The following is a 21847-nucleotide window of genomic DNA, read 5'->3' on the forward strand; positions in this document are numbered from 1 at the left end:
ATACTTTTGTTCCTAAAATATTATTATAATATTTACAAATTAATTTCTCAAATAAAAATAATAATATAATATTATATATTAAATAAACTAAATGACATTTGTTTTATGTATGTTGATATGATATTTAACTATTTTTAAAATAAAATGAAGTGTAGTAAAATATTCGAATGAAACAGGTTTGTGAAAGTTTTAATTTTTTTGCACCATTAATATTTTAATATAAAATAAATGTTGTAAAATAATTTTTTTTTTGATAAATAAAAGAAATATAATTTATTATTGAAATAATAAGAATATTCGCGTATTTTTATACACATAAAATATAAATAGGGAATGATTTTTCTTACAATTATTATGATAATTATATTTTAACTCATTATTAATCTTGATTACAATAAAATGTTTTTTTTTTATATTAATATTTGAGGGTATTTTGTATTTTGAGTGTTTTAGTAAAGAAACAAATAAGATCTTACAGAAAAAATGTGGGGTGGATATATGTTTTTAAAAATATCTTATAAGCTCCCTAGTAGTTTATTTTTTGAAAAAATAAGATCTTTTGTATTTTTTTACCAAACATCTTTTAACAGCTTATAAGCTCTTAAAAATCTTATAAGATGTTTTTAGGAGTTTATAAGCTTAACCAAACAAACTCTAAGAGGGTGTTTGGCTAAGCTTATAAGATGTTAAAAGGAACTTATAAGATGTTATAGAGCTTATAAGCTCTTCCAAAGTATTTGGTAATTTAAAAAAAAAAGATCTTAATTTTCTATAAAATAAGCTGTTGGAGAGCAAATAAGATCTTTTTAAAAGCGCAACTCTACCCCACATTTTTATTTAAGATCTTAAAATGAGTAAAAATATGAAATAAGCTCATTATCCAAACACTTTAAAAATTATTTCTAAAAATAAGATGTAACAGCTTATCAATACTTAAAACATCTTATAAGACGTAAGAATTTATCAACTGTTTAATATAAGCTTAGCCAAACACCCTCTAAGTGATGATTTCCTTTAAAAAGTTGTGCCATGCGGAGCTAATCTCCTACTTAATTCACCATAATATAATTGATATTATAATTTATAAGTGCAATCTGGGAAGGGAGAAAAAAGAATAATTGAAATTTTTGAAATTATTTTTAGAAATTAAAATCAAATTGGAAATTGAACTCTCATTATATATATATATATATATATATATATATATATATATATATATATATATATATATATATATATATATATATATATATATATATAAAATATACCAATGTTGCATTTTGGCCTAGTGTTGCATTTTTGGCCTAGTGCATATTCTTCAGTGGCTCAGAAAGAATACAAATTCTTTGACTCCCCTAAGAGAGAGTTAATCTTAGTCATAATTTAATACATTTCAATTGATGATGAATATCTTCAAAAATCATGATACTGTTAAAAACAGTATGACCCAGAAATATGATGTTCCTGAAAATCTTGATTTATTAAATAGATGGACTATCGCAATTATTAAACCTAATATGGTTTATAAACTTGGTACTTTTGAAAAATTAGGGTTCAAACAAATTGTTAAAACCACATAATCTTCTATACCTCTTCATGAATCTGAAATGGTTATTAAATTACTTAGTAAAAATGATATTTTACCTTTTAAAAGAACTCATAAATTCTTACATATTGGTTGTGTTCAAGTTGCCTTTAGGCCACTTACTTTGAAAGGACTACCAGAAAGTTTCCTTGCTACCCTTAGAGATGGTAGAAATCTTAACTGGAAACAATCCCTTATGGGAATTATTGAGTCTAGCTTAGCTTTAGGACCGGTCTATTTTGATGCCTATCCTAATTTATCCCTATCCTTATCAGATAGTAATATTCTTGAATCATTAACATTAAATGTTAAAACTCATGGTTATAATACATACCTGGTACTGAAATTATGTGTAGTTGCTATCGTATATATTATAAACCTTTATTTACACTTAATCCCATGTGTAAAAGAATTGAGAAAGATAATAATGAAACTATCTTAATTGAAACAAATTTTAGTAAATCAAACGTTACTACTAGGAGATCTATTAAATGGGAAGAAATTATTTTTCCTGAAAACTGGATTTTAGAACAATCTATTCCAAAGATCCCTGTTATTAATAGCAACTTTCAACACATCACTCAAAGTAATGATGGAATCATTAATATTGGTTCTAATAATTTACTACGAAGACATTCGACTTCTTATTCCGGATCTAGATCCAGCCACTCCTTTAACATGATGTTTTCTTTCACATCTTTGGGAGGCCGAATTGAGAAAACCGTGAATAACGGAACAGCACCACCCACGTTCATTATGTGAGGTCAAAACTATCACAAAATTGGTAGTTTGCTTCCATCTGAGGGTTCGACACCGAAATTTGCACAACTCTACATTTACGACACGACTAATGAAGTATCAAATAGGATGAATGTCGTTGGGTATACTATTGTTCTATTTTTATTTCAATTTATTGTATTTAAATGTGCGTAAATAATAGGTTAATGATATGTTGTAAAATAATATATTATGTTTTATACAGAATGGAAGCAAGCAATGATGGTATACGGGATTCCATTGTTGCTGATCTTAAGGATTTGCTTGATCAAAACAATCCGTACGCACAATCGTACAAAATGGTGAGAGATAAAGTTGAAAGTTCAAATTGCCGTGATGTCAAATTACGCCTTATAGGAAAAAGGGGCCACGATGGTAGAAGATACAATCTCCCTTCCGCGTCTGAAGTTGCAGCACTTATAGTTGGTGATTTTGATTCTGCATACGCCGACAAAGACGTTATTGTAGAGACTCAATCTGGATCATTGCGGCGTGTCTCTATATTATCTCTTGCTTATCTTCCACTTCAATATCCTTTATTGTTTCCACGTGGAGAAGATGGTTATAGGGACGACATTGCATTAAAAGATAGTAGCAATTCAACATCTCGAAAGAGACGGAAGGTTTCAATGAGAGAATTCTTGGCTTATCGACTTCAACTACGACCCAATGAGAGTGGAATTATTTTTCATTCCAAGCGTTTGTTTCAACAATTAGTGGTAGATGTTTTTAGCATGGTCGAAATAGCACGTCTGACATTCATTCGAACACATCAGAAAGAGTTGAGAGCAGAAATGTACAAGGGTTACGCGGAAGCAATATTGAGAGGCGAAACTGACTGATCGAAAAAGGGCAAACGAGTCATAATACCTCCTACATTCACGGGTGGACCACGCTATATGATCCAAAATTACCAAGATGCAATGGCTATATGCAGATGGGCCGGATATCCTGATTTGTTTGTTACTTTTACCTGCAATCCATGTTGGATAGAGATAACAAGAATACTAAAGGATCATGGATTGAAACCTGAAGATAGACCAGACATTATTTGTCGGGTTTTCAAAATGAAACTCAATCAACTGATCAAGGATATAAAGGATGGAAAAGTTTTCGGAAAAGTGAAATCAGGTATTACGAACATCTTTTATTTGTTTCGAAAAATCTTACATACGTTCAATTGTGTCGAAATTAATTATAATTGTTATTATTTTATTAGTTGGATAGTAATAAACTTTTAATTAATCAAAATTTTTTTTGAGAATAACTTATATTTTTTACATGTGTAAATAATATTAATTATAATATGACTATTTTTGGAAATTAAACACATTACAAATATTATTTTTTTACAATAGTATTTTATGCTTTATATAATTACTATATTTAAATATATATATATATATATATATCTTATTAACAAAAGAAAGGTTCCTGGAGAAACCCTAGAAAACCCTAAGGTCAATTTTTCCCGCTCATTTGGAGGATATCTTATAATGGAATTAAATTTAATTTTCTAATCCAATTTTTTTTTCATATTATTAAATGTCGTATAATCTAATAATTAAACACCTAATTAAATATTAATTTCTACTAATTCTTTAACTAATCTCCTAAATATTGGCATAATTCTAAATTAAGTTTCCGTATAATCTAATAATTAAACACATAATTAAATATTAATTTCTACTAATCCTTTAACTAATCTCCTTAATATTTAATTTTCTAATCCAATTTTTTTCATATTATTAAATTTCGTATAATCTAATAATTAAACACGTAATTAAATATTAATTTCTACTAATTCTTTAACTAATCTCCTAAATATTGGCATAATTCTAAATTAATTTTCCCTATAATTTAATAATTAAACACGTAGTTAAATAGCACAAGTCTAAATTAGTTTTGTAATACTATTTTTTCATATTTTATTAAATTTCGTATAATCTAATATTTAAACACCTAATTAAATATTAGTTTCTACCGATCCTTTAACTAATCTCCTAAATATTGGCATAATTCTAAATTAATTTTCTAATACTATTTTTTCATATTTTATTAAATTTCATATAATCAGATATTTAAACAAGCTAATCATTTAACTAATCTCCTAAATATTGGCATAAGTCTAAATTAATTTTCTAATACTATTTTTTCATATTTTATTAAATTTCATATAATTTGATATTTAAACATGTAATTAAATATTAATTTCTACTATTCCTTCAATTAATCTCCTAAATATTGGCATAAATCCACACCTTTTCAATGACACGGTTCCTCTATTTTTTTTATCACACGTTTCCCCAAAGACTTATCGGGAACAATAATATAATATATATGTATATCTTAATAGATCCGTGGATATCTTTTAGGTTTTCCCAACAAACTCTTTATAAGCACTCTTTATAAGTATATTTCTCTCTGTATCTCTCTCCATCTCTCCCTGTATTTGCTGCTCCAACGCCTCAGGTAAAAAAAGCCATGTTCTTTTTAACGTTCCCTTGCTTTGGTCCCTGTTATTTAATCTGTTTTCACTTGCTTCGGTCTCAGTTCGTTTGCCCAATTTCACCCAAATCTTAAATATCCTGATTTTTGTTTCATTGAAGGATTGAAGGATTGAAGGATTTTTATTCATTGAAGCAGTTATGGCTCCACGAAATTCAACTACACAGGTTTCATTGCTTCATGAAATTGATACAAGCACTATTAATTGGAAGATAATTGTACGGGTAATTCGTCTATGGTTAGCGCCAGATAGGTGGAGAAAAACAGAAACGGGTAGCATTCAACTGGTTTTTTTGGATGAGAAGGTGATGTTTTTATTTTTCCGGATTCTTTTCTATTTATTTTTTTTATTTTTTTTTTATATTCCCAATATTTAGGAGCTTACTATTTTATTGATTTTGTAACAGGGTATGCGTATTCATGCTACCATAAAAAAAAATCTCATTATGAAATTTAAGGAATTGGTGAAAGAAGGCGAAACTTATATGTTTCAAAATTTCTTGGTGGGTGATTCAAATTTACCATTTAGAGTATCTACGTACAAATTTAAGCTCAATTTTGTCGGAATGAGTGTAGTTACTAATTTAGTAGCCGAATATATTCCGACAACCAACTTCAAGTTCGTTTCTTTCGACACAATAAAGAAGAATGTGGATGAATATTTACTATTTGGTACGCAATTGTTTCATATAACTTAGTTTGGTAAATGTTTGTTCTGTCTTACCGTTAATCACTAATATATTTGTGTCGTCTGTATCACAAGGGTTATGTAGAAATCCTCAGTAATCAAAATAATGTTGCAATTTGATTCAGTATATAACTCTGGTACATTTGATTTAATTTATTTATTTGTATAGATGTAATTGGCCATGTGGTAGAGAAGGGGCATATAAAGGAGATCACTACAAAAGGAGAGAAAAGCAAACTTTTGGATGTTATTCTGCAAGATTTAGAGTAATTTAAATATTATATTTTGTTTTTTACAATTTTTATATAGATTTATTCTTATAATATTTTTAGTAATTTATTTTACATTACAGGAAAAATACAATTAAATGTACTTTATGGGAAGCATTTGCTGAACAAATTGATGCATATGTAACGAATGCTGACCAAAATGGACCAACTGTGGTCATACTTCAGTGTTTCAGTGCTAAAACTTATTGTGGTGCGTGTTAATATTTACATACCCTAATATTGATGCATATTTAGGAATTTGTTAAAATATTGATGCATATTTTTGTATATTATTTCACCTAAAATCATACTTAGGAAGCACGACTTTGTCAAATGTTCGACATGAATCACAACTACTGATCGAACCGAATTTGAAAGAAGTTTTAGACTACAGGTATATGTACTACCATTTGATCATTCAACTTTTAATATATATATATAACCTTGAGTATAATCATTCGTTATATATTTTAATACCTGTAAATTTTACAGGCTTGCATTGAGCGAAGAAGTCTATGTCCCATCAGTTAGTCAATTATCGTCCCAACTTTCTTTGCCTCGATCGTACGATCCACTCTAGGCAGATAGAATGACCATAGATGAGTGCGTTGAGAGTACAAAGGTACGTTTATTTGTCGAACATATATCTGATATATTTTTAATTAAACAAATATAATGCTTAAGAATCGATTGTTGTATATATAGTGTAGGTATGTGTTGGATCCGTACTGGCGAAAATTCTGGAAATCGAGTCGGCAGCTAATTGGTGGTATGCTTCATGTAAAAATTGTGTGAGGAAGGTCGAACCTGTCTCAAAGAAATATTGGTGCGAAGAGTGTGACGGGTTTGTTTCTGCTGTACCAAGGTAATTATACTTTGATTTGGTAATATTTTACGAAAACCATCATTCCTCTTGGTATTTGAAATTTGTATATAAAATATATATTTTTGTACAGGTTCAGAGTTCAAGTGAGTGCCATTGATAGTACTGGATCGAATTCATTCGTAATGTTTGATCGTATTGTCATGCAATTAATTGGAAAAAAGTGCTTCAGAACACCTAGGTGGTGCATCAAACAAGGTATTATTGATGTAATAAGTTATGTACATTTAAATCCACATTAGGCTAATAACCATTTTATTTTTTTGTAGGGAAACCATAATTACGGATGTCCTACAGAGATTAATGCTTTGATTGATAAGGAAATTCTATTCCAAATAGCCCGAAATATTAAGTATTGGGGATGGCACCATAGGTGATCCCAATGACGGGGTGGTCAGCATTGAAATCCCTGATGACTTACTCATAAAAGAGTCAGCTGATCCACTTGCTTCAATTGTAAATGAGACATACCCATCATTTTTAGAGAATATGGATTATATCAGTTATTTGCAACACAGGGCCATACTGGCTCCTACAAATGAGATTGTTGACGTGGTAAACGATTACATGCTATCGTTGGTTCCTAAGGAAATGAAGACATATCTCAGTTTTGATAGTACATGTTCAGGAAACGGAAGCATTGACAGACCTGATGATATTTATACGCCCGAGTTTTTGAATACCGCTAATTCTTCTGGTCTTCCAAATCACGAATTAAAACTAAAAGAAGGTGTTCCGGTAATGTTGTTGAGAAATATAGACCAATCTTCAGGTTTGTGCAATGGCACCCGACTGTCAATTACAAGATTAGGAAATCGAGTCGTGGAAGCGAAAATTATATCAGAAACCAACATTGGTAATAAGGTGTTTATTCCACGATTGACTCTAACGCCATCCGATAACAGGATACCTTTTAAATTCCAGCGTCGACAATTTCCTATCACTCTTTCGTTTGCAATGACGGTAAATAAAAGTCAAGACCAATCTCTTCAACACGTGGGTATATATCTTCAGAAACCAGTGTTTGCAGATGGACAATTATATGTTGCTATCTCAAGAGTTACGAGTCGAAGAGGCTTGAAGATACTTATTTGTAACAACGACGGGAACACCTCAAATACTACTACAAACGTCGTTTATAAAGAAGTTTTCCAAAATCTGAACTAAGTAAGTTATTTATATATTTGGTTAAATTATTATATGGATTTTTTGTCTTCAAAGTTTTATAAATGAGCTTTGTAACATTTATTTTCAATTTATAAAAAAGTTCTTTTTTCTTTCATTTTGTCCTACGGTGCAGGTGACATAGGCTCAAGAGTTGAAAACAACTACTCTGTTGGTGGCCGGATTAATTCTTTGGTGGATAGAGTTTTATTAGATTTTTCAGTAAAATATTCAATATATAGTTTTTATTAGATTTCTGAGTTAAATATTCAATACAGTTTTATTTCTGTTTTTTTTAATGATTGTTATGTTTGTTTGTTCAATCCCGTGCATCGCACGGGTCAAGTTACTAGTATATATAATAGTACTTATGTTACTTTAACACTGAATTATGAAAACTCTATTGTGTTTATATTATACAAATATTTTAATACCAACATGTATTACTAATATATTATACTCAAATTTTTATGCAGTTATGTACACAATTGAATTTCAGAAGCGAGGATTGCCACACGCTCATATACTCATCTTTTTACATCCAGATTATAAATATCCAAATCCAGAGGATATTGACAAAATAATATCTGCTGAAATACCTGATGTAAATGAAGATCCAGTACTTTATAGTTGTGTTAGTTCTCTTATGATCCATGGTCCATGTGGTGTATTTAATCCCAAATCTTCGTGCATGGAAGATGGAAAGTGTACAAAATACTTTCCGAAAAAATTTAACGATCAAACATCGAATGACGAAGATGGCTATCCACTCTACAGAAGAAGAGATAATGGAAATGTGGTCAAAAAAGGAAAAAATGTTGTGGATAATAGATTTGTTGTGCCTTACAATCCATATCTCTTAAAAAGGTACAACGCCCATATTAATATTGAGTGGTGCAACCAATCCAGGTCAATTAAGTATCTTTTAAAGTATGTCAACAAAGGTAATGATCGCATTACTGCCAGTTTTTATGAAACTGGATCAGACAAGACTTGGTTAGAAGATTTTGATGAAATCAAGTCGTACTTTGATTGTAGATACTTATCGCCGTGTGAAGCAGTGTGGAGACTATTTTCCTTTGATATTCATTTCAGGGAACCATCTGTTGAACGTTTGCCTATTCACCTGCCTGATGAACAGATTGTAATTTTTGGGGATGATGACCCTATTGAATCAGTTATGGAAAGGCCACATGTACACCAATCCAAGTTTCTCGCATGGATGCACGCAAACAGTATATATAGTGAGGCAAAGTCCCTTACTTATGCTCAATTTCCAAGCAAATTTGTTTGGAAGCAACAAGAGCATGCGTGGCGTCCAAGAAAACAAGGATTTTCTGTTGGAAGAGTTCATTATGTACCTCCAGGGAGTGGCGAGCTATATTATTTAAGAATCTTGCTCAATACGGCTAAAGTGCCTTCTTCTTATATTGAGTTAAGAACCGTCGATAATGTAGTTTACCCTACATTTAGAGATACTTGCTTTGCAATTGGTATGTTAGATGATGACAGAGAGTACATAGGCGGCATTGACTAAGCAAGTAGTTGGGGATCTGGCACGTACCTGCGGCATATGTTCTCAACATTATTGTTGTCGAGTCAGATGGCACGACCAGAAATTGTTTGGGAAAAAACGTGGCGTTACTTGAGCGATGATATTTTACGTAGGCAAAGAAGGTTATTTCGGCGTGAATGTAATATTTCATTTATTGTTAATATATTATATGTTTATACAAAAAAAAATTATTGTTCTTGAAATGTATTTAATTGCAAAACGCCGATTTATATATAACAGATTTGCAACTTGATGAAGATGATTTGCAAAATTTTGCTCTTGCGGAAATAGAAACTATTTTACGAAGTAGTAATAGAAGCCTCTCAGATTTTCCCACAATGCCTTTCCCAACTATGTCTCTTATCACCCAAGTTCAAAACAGACTTATCTATGATGAACTGAATTACGACAGAAGTGAATTAGCTACCGAACATGCTAGATTGTTCTCAAGTCTTAATGACGAACAAAGGATGATATATGATAATATTATGCTTTGTATAAATGAAAAACGTGGAGGTTTATTTTTCCTTTACGGTTACGGGGGTACTGGTAAAACATTTATTTGGAGAACACTTTCAGTAGCATTAAGATCAAAGGGTGAAATAGTGTTGACAGTAGCTTCAAGTGGGATAGCAGCTTTGTTGATTCCAGGTGGAAGAACAACACACTCTAGGTTTGCAATTCCTTTCAACGTTGATGATGAATCAACTTGCAACATTAAGTGTGACACTCCTTTGGCTGATTTGATAATCAAGGCGAAGTTGATCATTTGGGATGAAGCGCCAATGACTCACAAGCATTGCTTTGAGTCTGTGGATAAGAGTTTCAGGGATATATTAAAGCACTCTGTTCATGATAGTAAGAACAAGCCATTTGGTGGGAAAACAGTTGTTTTCGGGGGTGATTTTAGACAAATCCTACCCGTCATTCCAAAAGGTACAAGACAAGAAATTGTGTCTGCAAGCATACATTCTTCATATTTGTGGTATGACTGTCAAGTGTTAAAATTGACGAAAAATATGCGGCTTTGTTCGAACAATTTTGATTGTCCTGATGTGAAGAAATTTTCAGATTGGGTGTTGAGTATAGGTGATGGTGTTGCTGGTGAAGTTAATGATGGTGTGACAGAAATTGAGATTCCTGAAGAACTACTGATACAATCATCAGGTGATCATATAGCTTCTATTGCGGAATTTACGTATCCAAACCTCATGGCCAATGTCAAAGATTCTAATTATTTACGAGAGAGAGCTATATTGGCGCCTAGAAATGAAATTGTTGACATGGTAAACAACTACATGTTATCTTTGATTCCGGGTGATGAAAGGACGTATCTTAGTTTTGATAGTCCATGTACTACCAATGAGAGTTCCTCCGTACATAATGACATATATACACCAGAATTTCTGAATACCATTACATCTTCAGGTCTTCCAAACCATGAGTTAAAGTTGAAAATTGGTGTTCCTGTTATGTTGTTGAGGAATATTGGTCAGACAAGCGGTTTATGTAATGGTACAAGATTGTTAATTACTCGATTAGGAACCCGAGTTCTGGAAGCAGAGATTATATCAGGTTCAAATATTGGAGACAAAGTCTTCATACCAAGATTGTCGTTAACCTCATCAGACAAGAGGATTCCGTTTCATTTTCAACGTCGACAATTCCCTATTGATCTTTCATTTGCTATGACAATAAATAAAAGTCAAGGGCAGTCACTGAAATGTGTTGGTCTATATCTTCTGAAGCCCGTTTTCTCTCATGGACAACTGTATGTTGCTGTTTCGAGGGTTACCGCTCGAAATGGATTGAAAATACTTATAGTTGACAAAGAAGGAAATACTTCCAACAGTACAACAAATGTTGTATATAAAGAAGTATTCCGAAATATCAGGTAACTAATTTTGTATATTATTCACATTAATTATTATGCACAATTAACTTTTGCATCATTAACACACTTTAAATTATTGTACAACATGTGAAGGTGAATTCAACGCTTTGAAGATGTTGTTGTTATGTTATAATTTGCTACGCATTAAGAACGGCAATCTTTTCACCCAAAGTTGTTTCATTTATGTTCTTGAAAGTATATTTGTATTTACAACAATTTATGTTCGTATATTGTTTGTTGTTAGTTTATTTTTTATTATAACATTATCTTCCATATTCCCGTTTTGCATGTCAATTATTTAAACTAATTTTTTTCTTATTTAATTTCGGAAACAGTCCACCGTGCAACGCACGGGTCAAGGTACTAGTTTTAGTTAATCAAACGTTACTACTAGGAGATCTATTAAATGGGAAGAAATTATTTTTCCTGAAAACTGGATTTTAGAACAATCTATTCCAAAGATCCCTGTTATTAATAGCAACTTTCAACACATCACTCAAAGTAATGATGGAATCATTAATATTGGTTCTAATAATTTACTACGAAGACATTCGACTTCTTATTCCGGATCTAGATCCAGCCACTCCTTCATCTCTCCTTTAGATTATGAGGTAGATCTACCTTGTACCTCTAGAGCCTCTACTTCTGCTTATAGAGAAGATACATTTAAAAATAACAATTATGAAAGAATCATTATTAATGAAAACAACATCATTCATAAAGATGAGATTGATCCCGGAACAATTTCGGATTGTAATTTTAAGATTTAAATGGATTTTAAAACCTTACTTGATTTCTCAAAGGGTTCTTCGGTAAGAGCCCAGATTAATGATGAATTTTATAATCCTAAATGGGATGATTTTAGAATATGGTATTTTAAATCCTTTTCAAAACCCGATTTAGATTACTTTGTTAACAGTTTTTATAAATTCTGCACCCATCATAATGAAATTACCTATTATGTTCATTGGTTCATAAAAACCTTTTACATAAATCATGTTTCAGTTATCGAAAGAGATTTTAAAATTATATCTGGTGAAATACAGAAATCTGTTCACCCTCCTCATGTTCCTTTTCAAATTGAAAAAAATGGTAGAGTTTTTAATTTTCTTCCATTTTCTAAAATTATTGAAAATGATGTTCTTCAAGTTACAGTTAAACATATCAATTTAATGATTGAGCAAAATAATTTTTGCAATCTTTATCTTTCGATTATAGGTGAGGAAATTATATCTTTGCATGATAAAATTGACAAAATTTTATCCCAAACTAAGACTCAGACTAAGTCTGATTTACTTGATAAAAGTACCATTGTTAAGACTGCCTCTTCTATACAGTCTCCTGTTGAATTAGACAATTTCAAAATTGAACCTTCTGTTTCTGATTTTGAAAAAATCATTTCTAATAAATTCTGTAAACTAAATATTTCTACTTTAAATAGTGATTTTGAAGAAAGTCCTGAACCAGCTCTACAAAATATGACAATACAGATAGTATTAACAAAATGAGATGGGCTGATAAGCCCAATCTTTCTAAATTCTATTATAATAGACCAACTCCTATGGATGTTCTTCATGAAGAACAAGAAAACTTCTTCAATACTTCCTATTCGGGAAAAAGCATCTATGAATGAAATATTGATGGCGGTAGTGATAAACATATTATTACTCAATGCCATCGCATGCTTATGTATGGTTCTGCTTGCAGAATTAGTGGTAACAATGATTTACAAACTGCTCAAGTTATTACTGTTGGTTTTACCGGCCAGATTAAAGGATGGTGGGATAATTACTTAAATAATTTAAATAAACAAGAAATTTTCTCTTCTATTAAGATTGAAGATGGTGAAACTAAACCTAATGCGGTTTACTCTCTTGTTCTTACCATTCTCGAACATTTTACTGGTAGATTTTCTAATAAATCTGAAAACACCAAAACTCTTCTTTTAAACATGAAGTGTAAAACCCTTACTGATTTTAGATGGTACAAAGATACTTTTCTATCACACATTTTCGATATTCCTGACTGCAATCAGGATATTTGGAAAAACAAGTTTGTTGATGGTCTTCCTTACTTGTTTGCTGAAAGGGTCAAGAAGGTCCTTAGAAAAGACTCAGATCATATTGCATATGAGGCTTTCACTTTTGGCCAAATCGTTAGTACTTGTATTCAAGAAGGATTAAGTCTTTGTAATGAAATCAAGTTAAGAAATCAGATCCGTAAGGATAATCTGTTAGAAAGAAAACAGTTAGGTCATTTTTGTGACCAGTTTGGCCTAGACAATCCTGGCAAAACACCTTCTTATAAGAATAAAAGAGAAATTAATCATAAGCCTAATTATATGAAAAGAAGAAGACATTATGATAATAATAAACAGATTAACCATTCTAAAGATAAGCAAGATAACGACAAAGGAAGAAATCGTTATCATAGAAAGAAGCCCTATAAAAAGGATAGTAATTTTCTTAGCAAAATTGTTTGCAGAAAATGTGGTAGAACAGGTCACTATGCTAATCAATGTTATGCTAAAGATAAGATTAAAAATCTTGATATTGATGATGATTTAAAAGAAACCCTCTATAAAATTGTCATGAATTCTGAGGATGATACAGATTCTAATAGATCTGATTCCTCTCAAGAATCGGATTTTTCCGATGATATTTCTACTAAGAGTGATGAATGTAATAATTGTGCTCTTGGTAAACCCTGTCTTAATTGCATCAAAGATACAGATAATCCTGTTGAAGATGAATATTATAAACTCATGAGTCAGTTCCAAGACCTGAATATAAATGTGTTAACTAATAATAATATTCTTGACTTTCTTAAACAGATTAAGGATCCTAGTTTAAGAGATAAGGTCATTGACCAGTTACATGATTCTGGTCCCTCAACTAGTAATACTAGCACCAATCTCTCTAGTAAAATTGATAATAATTATTACAACATGGGAGAATTAGATAACCTTCTTAAGCTTAGGAATATCAAGAATAGTCCTATCACTATCAATGATTTAAGTCAAGAGATTTATAATCTTAAAAATGATATTAAGATTCTTCAAAAGAATAATTCTGAATTTTCGTCACGTCTTTCTATTATTGAAAAAGGCAAAGAGAAGGAAACTTTTACAGCTCATTCTCAGTTTATTAACTCCGATGAGTTTGACAATTTAAATAAAAATCATTTATCTACCATTAATATTATTATTTCTCAAAAATGGTATACAAAGATTTCTCTCATTATTAATAATTCTTATAAGGAAGACTTCATTGCTATGATTGATAGTGGTGCTGACCTAAGTGTCATTCAAATGGGAAAAATTCCCACCAAGTTTTTTGAAAAAACTACACATTCTCTTTCTCACGCAGGAGGCGGATCATTAAAAATTAACTATAAGCTTAAAAATGCTTATGTTTGTATCGAAGGTTGTTGTATTGCTAATGACTTTCTTATTGCTGAGGATATTACTAGTCAAATGATTATTGGCCTTCCATTTCTTTATAAGATTTATCCTCTTACATTTATTGATGAAAGAGGAATTACAGGTACTTATAATGGTAAGCCTATTTCTTTTAAGTTTATCACCAAACATATTCATAAGGTTCTTAACTCTATCCAAGATCAAATTGATTTTAAAAATTGTCAGGTCAATTTTCTCAAAGAAGAATTTAACTCATTAACTGTTGAAGATAGATTGAAGAATTTAAAACTTCAAGATAAAATAAAGCTTTTATATAATTAATTCTCTATTGACATTTGCAATGAATTCCCTAATGCTTTTTGGGATAGAAAAAAACATATTGTTTCTCTTCCCTATGAAGAAGGATTTAAAGATAGTCAAATTCCTACTAAGTCTAGGCCTTGCCAGATGAACTCAGAATATTTAGAGTTATGTAAAAAGGAGATTTTGTCCTTATTACAAAAGAAACTTATTTCCCCTTCCAAGTCCCCCTGGTCTTGTACTGCCTTCTATGTTAATAAACATTCGGAGCAAGAACGAGGAGTTCCAAGATTGGTTATTAACTACAAACCTCTTAATAAAATTCTTAAATGGATTAGACACCCTATCCCTAATAAAAAGGATCTTCTTGACAGACTAGTCAATGCTCTTATATTTTCAAAATTTGATTTAAAATCAGGATTCTGGCAAATACAGATTGATCAGACTGACAGGTATAAAACTGCCTTCAATGTCCCTTTCGGTCATTACGAATGGAATGTCATGCCTTTTGGCCTTAAGAATGCTCCTTCTGAGTTTCAACAAATTATGAATGACATCTTCTATCCGTATAGCGATTTTATCATTGTTTATATTGATGATATTCTGGTTTTCTCTAAAGACATTGAGATACATTTTAAGCATCTTGATATGTTCAAAAACTTAATCATAAAAAATGGTTTAGTTATTTCAAAACCTAAAATGGTTCTTTTTCAGACTAAGATAAAATTCTTAGGTCATACTATTGAAAAAGGAAACATCATTCCCATTCAAAGAAGTATTGAGTTTGGAAATAAATTTCCTGATATTATTACCGATAAAACTCAGTTACAAAGATTTTTAGGAAGTCTTAATTATGTTTCTTCTTATATTAAAAATCTTGCTAACGATTCTGCTATTTTATATGATAGGCTTAAGAAGAATCCTTCTCCTTGGAATGATAATCACACTAAGACTGTTATTAATATTAAGGAGAAAGTTAAAAACATTCCGTGTCTTATGCTTGCTAACCCTTTGTGGGAAAAATACGTTGAAACTGATGCCTCAGATTTGGGGTATGGGGGTATTTTAAAACAAATCAACCCTGATAATAAGATTGAATACATCATTCGATTTTATTCCGGTAAATGGAATAGTGCTCAAAAAAATTATTCTACTACAGCTAAAGAGATTCTTGCTATTGTTGAATGCGTCCTTAAATTTCAGGATGATTTATACAATCAAAAGTTTACCATTAAAACTGATTGTAAAGCAGCCACTTTCATGCTCTTTAAAGATTTTGAGCATAATGTCTCTAAACAAATGTTTGCCCGATGGCAATCTCATCTTGCTTACTTTGATTTTAACATTGTTTATAAACAAGGGAAAGATAATCATCTTCCAGACTTTTTAACTCGTGAATTTATTTCTTCATGACAGATATGAGCTATCCTGGAAGGAACCCTTTTTCCTCTCAAAGAGGAAGGGGAGGCCGAGGTTTCCCTATTGTTCAGCAAGGGAAGAAATCCCTTTACAACCAGAATATTTCTGGTGTTAGTTCTTCTTCAAAAGAGGTCCAAAAGGAGTTCCAAGAATTCCTCAGACAAAGAGAAAAAAATATACCAATGGAGGACAATTCCTCAAAATCAGAAGAAGAAGAATCATATTCTTCAGTGGCTCAGAAAGAATACAAATTCTTTGACTCTTAATCTTAGTCATTGAAAATGACGATGAAACATTCAAAGAGTCCCCATGGATTCTCATGGATAAATATCTTCCGGCAAATTGTTGGAAGGTCGAAACTTACAAGACGAGAGGATTCTATGAGAATATCCTCACCAGTCTGGGAAGTGTTGATATTCAACACTATCCTCCTAAGAGTAAGATTATTAACTACTCTAAGTTTGTTATTAAGAAGATCATCTCCATCCAAGAATGGGGTACTTCCCCTTTTGCTGAGAAGACCATTACCAACGAAGTTACTAGGTCAGTCTACCAATACAATTATTGGGATTACTTACAGAGTTTTTATAAAACCCTTTTATACCAGAATCCTAAGCATTCTCACACATGGCTTATAAAAATTTGCGATAATATCAGTAGGAATCAAATTCCAAACTGGCTTTTCTCTTGGTGGGAAATTTTTGGTGCTATGGCAGACATTTTGCCAGAAGAGATTAAAACTCTCTTAGAAGAATACTCTATTAGTTTTTCTTCTTTTAAAACTCACAATACAGGTAGTAAAACTATTTGTATGTTTTTTGTTGATTCCGGAATCCCATGGGTTTGGAAATGGAAACCACAATTCGGGTTCACGACCAACGGTACGCCGTGTTTATGGAGAATCCATACTACAAGGTTTTGGAATAATTTAAATGTTATTACTCCTGGCTCCAATGATTCACCTTTACAGGAAAATATCCAGAGGATTAAATCCAAAATGGAAGATCACAAGAAGATCTCTACTAAAAAGACTTCATATAGTCTTCCTTCGTTCCCTGAGTTCTCCAAGCAGTACTCGGACATTTTCTCTAAAGAAAAAATTATGGATCTTTATATGGACCATATTAAGAAGGACTTATTCGATGATATCGACTTTTCTGATTCAAAATCAGATGCTTCTATGAGTTCTGTTACTGACCTCCAAGATGCTCAGGATCCTAACGAAGATTATCAAGATCTTTCTTTACAAGAAAGTTTTGATTTACTCAAATCCTCTCTTAAAGAGAAAGTTAAAGGAAAGGATTAATGGAAGACTGGGAGATTTATCTCGTACGCTTCAGCTCATCACCAGCTTGGAACATCTGGGAGGTTCCCTTTCATGTTAGGTTCGATGAAAAATCTAACGAGATCACAGATAAAAATTATCTCAAGATTCTTAGAAAGAAGATTGCAGCCCTTGAAAAATTTTTCCTAATTGAAGAAGGGATTAGACAGAGAAACAATTTTGTTGTCCAGTCCTTAAAAGATTTTAAGAAGACTCTAAGACTTCTGAAGAAACAAGCTTCTTTAATGGCGATTTAAGGAATATTTGATCATAGAGCATTCCAGCAAGATGCATCTACAGTATCCGACAAATTAAATTTCGTCATTGCTTACACCAGCAGACCAAGCACTGTTTATGAATAGTAAAAACACTATTCACACTTTTTACTATTCACGCTTTTTTATCTTTTTGAAATCCGGGGCTAATGTCCGGCTCTTTTTTTTTTTTTTTTTTTTCTATTTATAGTTGGAGTTTTCTACTCCTTTAGGATCACTTTTCTAGACTCTCTCTCTCTCTCTTTTTAATTTCTCCCTTGTATAACTATCGTTTGGAATAAAAGTTGGTTTGAAGTTCTTGGTGTTCTTTAAGGTACTCTTGCTTTCATTTTCAGTCTTTTATTTTTATTTTTCAATGATCGCCGCCTCAATGGCCGGCTAGGTTTCCTGTATTAAATCATGGCTTGACTCAACGTTACTTTACTATCATGTGCATTTGTGAAATGTAAAGACTTATTTTACTTAAGATATCAAAGGTAGAGTTTGGTTTAACCAGAAGGTATGAGGTTTCCAGTGATATTCATAAGTTAACCATGTGGGCTTGCCTTGTTGCCGTTATGCCGATGCTAGGCGCAGGCGTTTTGGGGCGTTAAGCTTTTTTCAGGTTAACTTATGAACTATGGATGTCCTCAGTAATATCCGATCTGTGTTTCTAAAAGATCCAACAGGATACTATTGATATATTAAGTACGATCTTGTTTTTGTATATATATATATGGGTCTATTAGCGCGACCCCTCATTATTTCTTTTACTAGAATTAGATCCATTTTGTTATTTGCACTTGAGAGAATCCCCTAACTTCTGATAACTCTATTTTATCCTTACATTATTCCAACTCCCCACTCCTCTTACCCAATATCTATATATCATTCTAGTTTCTACCTTTTTTTTCTTTTTCTCTTTTTAATAAATTTATATTTCTAATAAATTATTTTAATAAATTAATTTTTAATAATTTTTTTTAATAAATTCGTCATTTTCTTACTGGCAGATTTGCCACATGGTAATTCATAAACAACTACAAAGTACAATAATCAACTACAAAATTCTAATACGACTACAATTTATAACAAAAACAACTATAAAAACACATCAATCGAACTACAAATTTTAGCAACCAACTACAAGCGACAATTTAAATATATCCAATACAATTTATCGAAACCAACTACAAAATCATCAAACCAACTATAAAAAAACATCGAAATCAACTACAAATCACTGAAACCAACAAAAAAAAAACAATTGTAATTTGTCACGGCGTCGGAACTAGACTGCCCATTTTCTACCGTCGGAATCAACTAAATGAAATCTGTAAATCCAGCAAGAACCCATGACGTTTCAAGTCCAAGGATGGGCCGCCGTAAAGGCTCCTCCACCGTCGCTTCCCAATTCGACAACCTCCTCCTCTTTCAATTAGTAATGCCATTCCCCGAACTCCGCCCCTGGAATCTTCTTCCCCGTGCTCTCCATCGCCAAGTCCTCGACGACCTCTTCCTCTCCATGTTGTCAACCCTAGCACAAATATCCGCATCATCGCCGATGTCGCTATTTCTCACCATCTAACCCTAGCCGTCGTGTCTCTCGCCGTATGGGGTGGAAAACATTAACCAGAGGAAGCTCCAGGTGTGGCGAATTCTCCTTCACGAGCGAAACGTGAATCTAGTTTTCTTCAATTTCCTCAATTTACAAGTTTTCCCCTTTCAAAAGTTATTCCACAACGCGATTCTATAGAATTTGGTGGAGTATCTTCAGTTTCACTAGGTCGAGAAAAAGAAAAAGAAAAAGGGAGAAGTAGAGAGAGCGAGAGAAGAGAGATTGAGAACATAGAGAGAGAAGAGAGAAGATAGAGGGAAGAATGCTGCAAATGATAGGATGTGTTATGGGTTAGAGTTTTTGTGTCGAAGAAGTTCTGTCAAAGTGATAGGTGAAAGTATTATTCAGTGACTAACTTTTAAAAGGTATTATTTTAGTACATATACATATTATTTTATTTTAATTGCTATTCTTTTTTGTCATCGGTGTTAAACATATTTGAAATCTCCCTATTGTTGCGAAATAAACTAAAGACGAGGAAAACCGAAGATTAGATGAACTTTGACTTGAATAGAATGTGAGTTTAGACTATGTTATGAGACTGCTACAAGTTAAATGAAAATAAATTAGTTTAGTCTTATCTATCATAATGTACTTTGAGTAGATCGACTTTAATTCGATTAAACTATGTATGATATTGTGATTTTGGCGATTTAGTGTTGAATTACTTTGTTTATTTGACATTTCGATTTTGTCAATGAAAAATAATTGATTTTGAAAATGTGAATGGACGGTAAAATTTGTAAACACTATTGCAATTGTTCCACAGGACAAAAATAAATACAATTTGCATAACAACATGAATAGGATATTATTATTGAATTAATAAAATATTTGTATCGCTATATATCTTTCAACATGATTCATTTTAATTTTGTTGTGGTGTATGACAACATGCTTTACTTTTTGTCATAAAACTTATAACTACCCGCATGGGCATTTTGTTAATTACCTATAACAACATGCCTGATGCATGTATTAACTTGTTTAATGTTTTACAACGTTGTATGTACCTTGTCAATTGTGCCAAGGATTTAACAAAATATTGGTCAACAACGTTCGCCTGTGTGTTGTCTTAACCCTTTCACAACACACATCGAGTGTTGTTAAAACACCTTTTTCTTGTAGTGATGTCTTAGGATTAAATACCCTTTGCTCCCCGGAAGTATAGTCTATGTAACACTACCTCCTTAAAGTATCATTTGTAACACTTACCTTCCTCAACATTAATTATTTTATATTTTAAAATTTAAAATATAATAAACATAACAATCTAATAATCATTGGATCATAAAAAAATGAAAAGTAACTAAAATTAAATTATTTAAAAAAATTGAAAAGTAATATATATTTTATAATAATGAAAAGTAACTAAAATTAAATTATTGAAAAAAAATAAAAAAAAGTAATATATATTGTATAATAATGAATGCAAATATATTTTAAGAAATTAATAAACTAAAATAAATTTAAATACTTAAGATTAGTATTAGTTATCTGTTGATTTCTTAAAATTTATCGAAATGAATATATTCGATTAATTGGTTCAACAACAATTAGATGTTATTTATTAAATATATACCCAACGCAAGATAATATTTTTAAATTTTAAAATTTTGCATTTTTTAACAGATATTTTTAGTTGTATAATTTAATTATTTTTTTAGTTATCTCTTTAAATAAAAGAAGAAAATTTTAAGGTATTGTAATTTAAAATACAAATTAAATTGTGCTTGAGGGTAAGTGTTACAAACGATACTTTAGGGAGGTAAATGTTACAATCTTACAGAGGATATACTTTAGGGGTGTAAATTGTATGTCTTATAAGGGTATGATATGAATATCAATAGCATTGGGATTTAAGATAATTATAAAAGTAAAACAAGGGGGTGTTGCTAAATGGTAAAAAAAGGTCGGATCCATACTATAGGCAAATGTGTTTTGAGGGGGTCCTCCCTTATAAACCCTATATTTTTTTACAGCGGCGGGTTGTCAGAGCTCCAGTTAGCTGACTCACCATTAATTAACTCCAATTAGTTAACTTTAAACAATCTATTTTTTTTTCTTTTTTTCTTCCTTTAATTTTTTTTTTTCCGGTGGTAGGTTGTCGGAGCTCCAATTAGCTGACTCAACATTTGTTAACTTTAACATTAGTATACATTTCATTTTCTTTTTGTCTTTTTTCTTT

The 21847-nt window shown here is 31.3% G+C and overlaps 1 protein-coding gene and 1 pseudogene across 1 annotated transcript; both read left to right on the top strand.

The window, feature by feature from the left end:
* Positions 1-2773: 2773 nt before the first annotated feature.
* On the top strand, positions 2774-11327 carry LOC105961338 (uncharacterized; annotated as a pseudogene).
* LOC148768079 (uncharacterized) lies at positions 7116-7925 on the top strand (the record flags this gene model as incomplete). The annotated part of the gene is made up of 1 exon (XM_088823303.1): positions 7116-7925. A coding segment is annotated over one exon (762 nt), but the record flags the coding sequence as incomplete, so codon positions are not given.
* Positions 11328-21847: the final 10520 nt, after the last annotated feature.

Source organism: Erythranthe guttata, chromosome 9 (genome assembly GCF_056151865.1).
Source record: "Erythranthe guttata isolate IM_541 chromosome 9, IM_541, whole genome shotgun sequence".
NCBI lineage: Eukaryota > Viridiplantae > Streptophyta > Magnoliopsida > Lamiales > Phrymaceae > Erythranthe > Erythranthe guttata.